The sequence below is a fragment of the Chenopodium album genome, chromosome 21 (assembly GCF_948465745.1).
Source record: "Chenopodium album chromosome 21, dcCheAlbu1.1, whole genome shotgun sequence".
In the NCBI taxonomy this organism is placed as follows: Eukaryota; Viridiplantae; Streptophyta; class Magnoliopsida; order Caryophyllales; family Amaranthaceae; genus Chenopodium; species Chenopodium album.
The window spans coordinates 11,557,387-11,567,224 of NC_137854.1; the positions used below are offsets into that span (position 1 = coordinate 11,557,387).

The 9,838-nt window shown below is 34.3% G+C and overlaps 2 protein-coding genes across 6 annotated transcripts; both read left to right on the top strand.

Annotated features, from left to right (window-relative positions):
- The first annotated feature begins 206 nt into the window (after positions 1-206).
- LOC145602025 (F-box/FBD/LRR-repeat protein At1g13570-like) lies at positions 207-8,027 on the top strand. Of its 5 annotated transcripts, XR_014104485.1 has the most exons (7): positions 207-424; positions 2,097-2,937; positions 3,029-3,187; positions 3,419-3,705; positions 5,611-5,740; positions 6,199-6,325; positions 7,570-8,027. XR_014104485.1 is itself a non-coding variant. In XM_081658135.1 (5 exons), exons 2-4 carry the CDS (start codon positions 2,098-2,100, stop codon positions 3,698-3,700), a joined length of 1,281 nt encoding a protein of 426 aa, XP_081514261.1. In that variant the 5' UTR covers positions 207-424; position 2,097; the 3' UTR covers positions 3,701-3,705; positions 5,611-6,104. The 5 variants fall into 5 exon arrangements, 2 of the variants coding, with proteins under 2 accessions (XP_081514261.1, XP_081514260.1); XR_014104484.1 differs by lacking the exon at positions 5,611-5,740 and having other exon boundaries at positions 208-424; positions 7,479-8,027; XR_014104483.1 differs by lacking the exon at positions 5,611-5,740 and having other exon boundaries at positions 208-424.
- LOC145600389 (F-box/FBD/LRR-repeat protein At1g13570-like) lies at positions 7,580-9,627 on the top strand. Its single transcript, XM_081656286.1, has 5 exons — positions 7,580-8,012; positions 8,083-8,441; positions 8,548-8,712; positions 9,063-9,374; positions 9,553-9,627. The coding sequence occupies exons 1-5, from the start codon at positions 7,580-7,582 to the stop codon at positions 9,625-9,627; spliced, it is 1,344 nt and encodes a 447-aa protein (XP_081512412.1).
- The last annotated feature ends 211 nt before the right edge of the window (positions 9,628-9,838 follow it).

A 9,838-nucleotide genomic window follows, 5' to 3' on the forward strand; every position in this document is an offset into this window, starting at 1 on the left:
AATTCAAGTGGAGTTTGTGCAATTGCTTGATTAAAAAGGTTTGTACACTTCAATTTCTTTTGCCTAAAGTGAAATTCGTTGTTGCAAATTATGAAATTCGGGGAATAGGGTCCATGCTTGTTGAAATTGGGGTTTTTTTATATGTTAAAATTCTGGAATTTTAGGCCTTTTATTAATGAAATTGTGCAGCTTTTTGGGGTTTAGTGGTCGAAATTTTAAACTAATTTATACTAGTAGTAAAATTATGCATTTTTTTTGGCTTTTGATGTCGAAATCATGCAGTTTTAGGGGTTTGAGACTTTGAGAGCTACTCCACTTTGCCCAAATCAATGGCTTCCTGAAATTTGGTACTAATTTCCGTATCCGTACTTCGATTCTCACCCAATCTTTTAGTGGATTTCACCAATTGCAACCACGTCTCACGGTATGGTCACTACAATTTACCTTTAAATTGCTTTAATTGTTGTGTTGATTTCTGTTTCTAGGGTTTCTATTTTGAGTGATTATTTTTTTGGTTTATCTAAACTAATGTATATGAAATTAGATGAATTGCATATGCTAATTATTCTGTTGCTTGGTTTCTTTTGTTGAGTGATATGATTTTTTTGGGGGGATTTTATAATTTGAATTTGCTTTTTTCTTACCTATTTGATTGTGTCATTCAAGGGTTTTGTTAAACTTTGACAATTTATCATCAATTATGTTTTAAATGGTTCGTATCTAAAGATGGTGTCACTTAGTTTAAACGGGTGTTCATTTTTCTTAAAGTTGCTCAAAAAAATGATGGGATTTTGTTAACTGGTTGCTTCCCTTGCCTTGTGTTGTATTATTTTGGTTCACAATGAGTGTCGTACATATGCAACTTCAAATTTCTAATCTTTAGTTTATCTCTCCAGAAACTAGAAACAATTTAAGTATGTTATAGACTTTCTCTAGTGGGAATTTTGTAATATTCAATCTATTTTGTACGAGTCTTTTAGACTCGTCCATAAAAATCTAAAAAATAGACACAGGTTGGATGTTGACTCGTCGATTTGAAGTTAGGATAACTAATGGTACAAGAACCGATGTAATGTTTGAGAAAGTAGAGGGTGGATGAATGACCAGTTTTGATAATGTATCAAAGATTTCTCTAGGTGATAGAGGAAAGTTGAATTTGTCAAGAGAACTAAAGGAATGGAGGCCTCTTGCTGAGATTTAGCAACAAACGGAAATACAAGAATTTCTTAGTGAATTAGCTGTCAATTGTAAATCTGAATAATTGAACTAAATAAGAATGGATGGGAATCAGGGAGGCTGGGGGGAAGGTAAATCACATCAATTTTTTAGTTATGTTTTTATGGCTTCCTTCAATTTGGCATTTAACACTTATAATAGAATATATTTTCGTTCTCTGTACTTAGCCAGTGATCTGCCCTTGTTAGTTGACATCCCTTGAAAATTTTAATTAGTTTGGTGAAATTGGTGTTGTCTATCTATTGCTGTTATCATTTTGTGGTACATATCAGTTAATTTCACTAAGCTCTTGTATATGGTGAACCAAGTTCTTGTATGTGGTGATTATGTAATATAATAGCAGTGGTGTTTTTTTTTTCCTTTTTTTTTTTTTTTATATATATAGTATGAATAAAGACTGTTGCAGGGATCGGACATGTTGAATTGCAAAAGTGATGCAATTGCAATATGGTTTAAATGTCATAATGTGTGTGAATAAACATATTCTCACTAGTTTTTGTTAGATATTGCTTGCATCCATTAGGAAAGGAGTTGAGGTTATATATGTTATGTTTTACTGCTACTTGTAATTCAATTTTGTTTGCTTTATAAAGCGATTTTGTGTTCTGATACTGCCCTTTTCATTGTTTTTCTCCTTCCGTTTAGCTAACTAGAATTTTGACTAATTTATCACTAGATTACTTCACATACATTCACATAGCAACTGTCACAAATATAATGATGATAATATGTCATTAACTCTAATAAAACCTGCTTGTCTACAGCTACAATTATCATGCTATAAATTATTGACATCTCACTAGTTTTAATTGAATTGTCTTTGCTTGCCTTCACTCTTATTTTCTAAAATCAATTGATAGTATGTCTGGCGTTGGAGCTTCCATAGACAAGCGGAGACGTGGTGTGAAAGTTGATCGAATCAGCAACTTGCCACTGGATTTAATACATAAAATCCTAGAATGCTTACCGCTACGAGAAGCTGCTAAGACAAGGGTTTTGTCGCAACATTGGAGGTATAAATGGGCTTCGATTCCACAGCTTATACTTGATAAGTCATTCTGTAAAGACATCACAAAGGGAAGAAATGAACCCGCAGTCATATCATCAGCTTACTCAAATACTGTTAACAATATACTTCTTAGTCGTGCTGGACCAATATCTAAGTTTGTACTTTATGTTCCCTTTTGGTTCCCGGGAGAAACATACATGTGGATACGGCATGTTTTTGCTGATGATATAAAGGAATTCACCCTGGAGTTCGCTCCCGGTCTGCAAAAGAATTTGCCTACTTGTATGTTCACATGTTCGGGCTTCACACATTTGACTCTCACCCGATGCAAACTCCTCTCCCTCCCTCCAACTTTTAAAGGATTTCCATGCCTTACTAAGCTTGAATTGTATAGCCGCTGCTTGAATCCTCGAGACAGTTGTATTGAGACAAAGGTGTTGGAAACTCTTATTTCAGGATGCCCACAACTTGAGAGCCTCCATCTAAGGATTGTTGAAATGGCTACCTTAAAAATTCATGCTCCAAAACTTAAGAATTTGTTTGTGACAGGTTCACTCTCCTGGCTACGTGTTGAAGAAACTATGGCTTTAGATACAGTAGACCTGGACATTAAGTTACCTTTCTGCTGGAATGAGATCCTCGATTTCTTTGCCAATGTTAAGAATCTCACTCTGAAAGGCTGTTTTTGGCGGGTAAGTGAACTGAGTTAAAGTTTCAACATATAGCATTTCAACTGTTCTTTACTGATCAATGTGCGCTTTTGTCAATTCTTTGATTTTACAGACATTCGATCATTTTACATTACCCGAAAAAACTCCAAAAAAATTGGGACAGTTGCGAACTTTGAATTTGGTAGAAATATCATTGTACAATCAATTCCATATTTCGTTTGTTGTTCTCTTGCTTACGAGCTCCCCACGGTTAGAGCTACTATCCATTGAAGTAAGTTTATACAAGTATTATCACCTCCGTTTCTTATTATGTGAAACAAAGTGGTGTTGTTTGTAAGATATAAATATTCCTTTTGTTGCACATAATAAGAACCCGAGGTAGTATTTAGTTGTCAATTTCATTGTTGCTCATATGGTCTATTCACTCTGTTGTCAATTTCATTGCCCTGTTCGATTACTTGATCATTGGATAATATCTGATCTGCCTTTGTATTATTTTTAGGCTAAGGATAATATAGATGGCATCATTGATCACTTAATTCAGATTGATTGCTCTTACATCCTTCAATGCCTCAGAAAAGTACAGCTCTTTGGTTTATCAGGGTTGAGCGGTGAGCTACAATTATTAAAATACATTCTAGCCCGTTCTCCTGTCCTAGGGAATATGACAATTGAATTCATCAGTGCAAAAATGAGATTACAAACAAGATACGACTTCGCTGTGGAGGCTATGCAATATCGTCGAGCATCACCAAATGCTGAGATAATAATCAAGACTAAGTAAATAAGGTCTGTATTTCTGCAATAGATATTTGTTCTGTATTGAATATTGTACTGTCTACTGAGTAGTGACTGTAGCAGCTTTAATTTGAGTACTTCTCAAGTCGAAGTTCTCCTGCATGGGGCAGTGGAAATGTTGAAAGGTTTTAGAACTACTTGTAAAGCTAAAATATTGTAAAAGACTATGTGTTGATCACTTGATGACCTTTGGCAAACTTTTTTTCTTTTTCTTTTTTAGGGTTAAACTTTTGGGTGGTTGTTGAGTAGGCGGGGTTGGTTTTCATGGTAAGACTATTTTTAGGGTGGTTGGGGGATATTGCGAATTGGTTAGGTCGTTTTGAGCTACAAGATGGTGGATTTTGGGGTAAGAGGTGGTGTTTTTGGGGTTTGAGGGTTTCTGCGTGATGAAGCAATTTAAGTAGGTTGTGTTGGTTTTGGAGTTAAAAGTAGATTGTTTGTTATTGGTTGTTTAAAAGTGGTTCAATGTCAAAAAATTAATTTAAAGTGGAAATTTACCTAGAGGTAGTATTTCACAACATGATACCGTCCGTCAGCGACCATATAACACCCCATTGACAAAGAGGTCCCAAGATCGAGTCTTCTTTGTTTGTTTTTATCCATTCAACCTTTTCTTTTTTGTTATTTTTACACATTCTAATCTTTCTTTTATTAGTTTCCAATATTCCTCTTATCCTTGCAATGTTTCTTTTTGTTTTTTTTGAGGGGAATCCTTGCAATGTTTCTATTTGTTCTGTTGTTTATTTGTTATTACAATCTTTCTTATAATTATTTTCCTCATATTCTTAATTGACTTAACTGTATAGCATAAATTTGATTATTGTATTATTTTATATTTGTCTTTAATCTTTAGAACAAATGAGCCACAATGGCAATACATAATACAAATGGGGAAACAAAAAAAAATCAAACTCCTAACATTGTACACAAGCCCTCAATCTTAAGCCTAGCCAAAATCTTGTTGGTTTTGTATTATTCTATGTAATCTTGATTATTTTGATGAATAACAAAACTATGGGTTAAAGATATTTTGTTGAAAATCAACTACAAGGAATAATTTTTTCCTTTTCTATTTAATTAAAATTGATCACAGTGTTTTGTGTTTTGCACGATTGCACTTATTAACATATTGTACAGCTGTCACCATATCTTTGATAATTAAAATGGATGGCCTGGTTTATTTGAAACTATACATTGAGTCTAAACATAGTACGTAAAACCTACTAGCTAATAACATTATATGTTTTGTTATATATTAGTAAAAAAATTTATCAAAAAAATATAGTCAAAGCTAATTTATAATAATGAAAAAGCAAAAAAGTTTGCAACTGAAAACATATATAATATCATCTTAGTTAATATAAGTTTCGGCCCCTTCAAATTTTATTTCCTGGCTTCGCCCTTACCCTGACCGAGTAAGGTTAGATGTTATACTACTTTGGAACTTTATGACACTGGAAATTAGAACTTTGGAACTTTATGACACTGGAAATTAGAACTTTTGTAATTATGTCTTCAGTATAAACTTTGTATTATTCTGTCTATGTTGCACAAAGGTTAGATGTTGGCTCGTTTATTTGAAGTTAGGTTAACACATGTGTGATACGAATCAATAGAATGTTTGAGAAAGTAGGGTAGGATGGATAACTAGTAGACTGATGAGTTGATTGTATTGAAAGTTGAAACCCAAAGTGTGGACCTTGTTAGTATAAGACTATAAGAGCTCTTAGGTTACTAAGGCCTCTTGCTAAGTTCTAGCGACGTCAATCCAAGAACTTATTCATAAATTAGCTTTTATTTAGTGAATTTGTTACCTATTGAAAATCTGAATTCCTGACCTTATTAATGGCACAAATCATATTTCTATTATCTTAACATATTCTTCATTGGGTGTAGAATCAGGGAGGCTGGTGTATGGAAGTCACATCGGATTTGGTTATGTTCTTGCTGCTACCTTCAATTTGGCATTTGACCCTACATCATAATACTCTGTAGTATATATTTTGGTAGAGTACTATAGTCTGTGGTATGTTCTTGTGACATAACTTCTCTTGACAGTTGAAATTGATTTGGTTTGGTGAAATTTGAGCTTCTCTATCTTTTCCTACAATTCACTATGTGGGAATGCTTGCATCAGTTTTTGTTTCTTGTACAATATATATGGTGGCCTGGTTAAGTATTTACTATCTCTCTTTCATATTATTTGCAACAAATGAGTTTGCAAAGATTCCTAAGCAAAATTTGTTTGTGAGTGTTTAATAAAGAAAAAAGTTAAGCATACGATGAAGAGATAGAGATAAATGACTACATAAAAGGAAAAAAAAAAAAAAACATTTTTTTCAAATATTGTGAAACATCCATTTTTGACAATTATTGCATATAATACAAGTAGTAAAACAGATGTAGTATTCAGAGTACTGTGAAGGGTATTCAGAGTGCTGGAAAGGTTTGGGATGACCTAACCAATGCATATGATGAATGCAGGGTATACCTCCAGAAGTGCGAGACAGCATCATTAAAGCTTGGGAGGAGGGCACAAGTGCAGGATCCTGATTGGGTAGCTAGGCAAGAAAGGCAGCAGCTGAGAGCTTCAACTTCCTTCAGAGATGAGGTTGTTTTTGGCACCTATGAAAACTGCTTTAACAATGACTAGTCTCTAACTTATTCATGGTCTGTAATACTAACTGTATTGCCTCTCTTTTTGCTTCTGAAGAAGAGATTAAACTCTGTACTAAACTTGAGTTTCATTTCTGTTTAAGTAGCTGCTGCTTTTTAATAAAAAATAATGGAGTATATAATAATTAGAGAAAACCTAGATGAGTTGATTCCATTGAAACCAAAAGTGTGGACCTTGTTAGTATAAGAGTGCTTAGGGTGTTGAGGCCTGTTGCTAAGATCTAGCGACGACAATCCAGGAATATCTTCATGGATTAGCTTTTAGTAAACTAATTGTCAATTGAAAAGCTAAGCTCTTGACCTTATTAATGGCATAAACATATTAAGATATTCTTTATTGGGTGTAGAATCAGGAAGGCTGGGGTAGGGAAGTCACATCGGTTTAGGATTATGTTCTTGCTTCTACCTTCAATTTGGCATTTGATGCTTCTTCATAATACTCCATAGTATATATTTTGGTAGAGTACTCTGTATTTAGTTTGTGATCTGCCCTTGTTAAATGCCTTCTCTTAACACTTATTCGGTTTGGTGAAATTTGAGCTTCTCTATCTTTTACTACTATATCACTATGTGGGAATGCTTGCATTGGTTTTTGTTTCTTGTATATATGATGGTATGAATCTCAAACATGGCATTGGGTAGCAGTGAAATGCTAAATTGCAACATAGCTACAATGGCTAGACATGAATCATGTGAAAAAATGTCATCATGGTTTAAGCCTCATAATATGTGTGAACAAACATGTTCTTACTAGTTTTTTCTTAGATGTTGAGTCCATGAGGAATAGAGTTGAGATTGTGTTTATTATATTTTACTATGTTATTCAAGTTTTTTGCTTTTCTTTAGTGATATGTTGTCTGATACTTCACTTTTTAATTGTTTTCCCTTTTCTATATCAAGTGGTTTGATTGGTTTTTCTGTAAAAGGTTGGTTTCTCTAAAGGATCTTATCATTTGCTTTAATGTCACATGTTGAGCTCTCTCTTTTCAAAATAATTGCCATTTGCAGTTCTTTTCATTAAGGTTTTAGATTAATGTTTGGTTTTCCATTCATGTATTTAATGTGAACCATCTACTCTTCAACTGCAGAAATATATCAAAGCTATCTTCAATTTCGTGCTGCATAATCTCATTTCTGTCAGAATTTTAACAAGTCTACCACCGTTTTTCTATCCCTTAGATTCATCAACATGTTTGCAACTTGGATTGCAAGCAAGCTCAAGCTCAACCAAACAACTGATAGGATCAGCAACTTGCCCCAAAATGTAACACAACAAATCCTAGAATGTTTACCCCTGCGTGATGCAGCAAGGATGAGCATCCTATCGAGCCATTGGAGACTTGAATGGGTTTCAATTTCCCAACTTTTCCTTGATCAGAATCTCTTTTCTAGCATTCTGAAGGGACAAGTGGATACTGAAGACAATTTATTGGCATATACAAATGTTGTTTATGATATTCTTTTTAGTCATGCTGGCCCGATATTAAAGTTCATTCTTTACCTTCCCTATTGGCTTCCAAAAGAATATGACATTAGTCAGTGGATGCAGTATCTTAGTTCCAATGGTGTTAAGGAATTTACACTAGAGGATGCTCGCAGTCCAAGAAAGAACTTGTGTACATGTATATATATTTTCTTGTGAGAGCTTGACACACTTGACACTCATCAATTGCATATTGTCCTTTCTTCCAGCTACATTTAAGGGGTTGCCATGCCTTGTTAGTCTTAAATTAGAGAAACTTTACGTTAGTCCAGGCAATCATACAGCGGTTAATCTGTTGGAAATTCTTATTTCCAAATGCCCTCAGCTTAAGATTCTCCATATAAGCTTAGTTGAGCGACTTTATAATCTGACTATTTGTGCTCCGAAACTTCAAGACTTGTTTGTGGACTATTGGCTTGGTAATTTATCCTTGGAGGGAACAACAAATATAAACAAGCTATCCCTAGATTGTTATAGTTTTAAGTATCAACGCAGCGATCACATGAGTGACTTCTTCAGCAACTTGTGCAAAGTTAAGAAGCTCATTTTCGGACGCTCATTTTGGAGAGTAAGTGTAATGAATTTGAATATGTCATATACTGATATACACTTTAAATTATCTGTCAATTATTGTAGTATCGTTATTGTTTATCAATCTTTGATATAAATTGCAGGGAGTAGAGCTTTACAATTTAAGATCACCCACAAAGTTTCCAGAAGATCTGGAAAGGTTGCGAACTCTCAAACTTGTAGAAATATCACTATTCTGTCATTCCAGCATTTCTCTTGTTCTCTGCTTATTTATGAGCTCCCCAAACTTGGAGCTACTACATATTGAAGTAAGTTTTGACAATTTTTTGTTCATTGAATTGGCTCATGTTAATTTCGTCATTAATTAGCTTCTCCTGATCACTTTTCTGCATGCAAATTGAGACATGCAATGTAATGCAATTTTTTATAATAATAAAACATTAATGACTACCCATCTCTGATGGTTTTGTTTATGATTTTTCGTGCACCTAATGAAGAAATTTATGTTGCTACGACTTTGTACTAGTCAAAATTCATGTTGCTATAAGCACCTTGTTAAAAGGTCGATCATGTTGTTTTAGGCCAATTTTCCCTTACTCTTTTTCACTCTTTCGCGACACTTGACACTTATCTGAAATCATGTTTCCATATAATTCAGGCAACAAATTGCCCATGCTATAAACACGTCGTCCATGATGGTCCATTAGCCCAGATTGATGGCTCTTGCTTCCGTCGTCCATACCTTAAGAAGATACGACTTATGGGTCTTTCGGAGTTGATTAATGGGTTGCTGCTTATGAAGTTTCTACTTGCATGTTCTCCTGCACTGGAGGAAATGACTATTGAGCTCAATATGACTACAGAAGAAACGATTAATTTTATCGAGGAAGCAATGCAGTATCGTCGAGCCTCACCAATTGCAAAGATTAATATCATGCCAAAGAAAGAAACTGATAGGTCTCCTATAAAGGTAAGGTTTTTTTAACAATACAGGTGATTTTAATAATTTTTTTTGCAATTGCTATTTGATCAAGTATGGTAGATTATTATCATGTCATCGTCTTTTGTTTCTGTACCTTTAATAATTTAACACACATAATCTTGTGCATTGTTTATGTACGCTTTCAGTCTTTCACTATTCTCAACAGGATGATGGTGGTCGTGGTGGTTGGTGTCGGTCGTTAATATTATCAAAAATGCACCGTGTACTTCGCTTTGGGTAATTGGGGTGAATGCAACAAACAATACTAGGTCGTTTTGCTTAATTTTTTGAAGACAAAAGTATTCGCGGTGTTGCAATTTTGTTTTCAGACCCATCTTTCACTGTTATTAAATCCGATCAAAACTCATGCCATCCTCTTAGTTTGACAGAGGCATTGGGGAGATGGTAAACAGTATTTGGTAAGGAGGATTTGAATTTCATACATTCACATT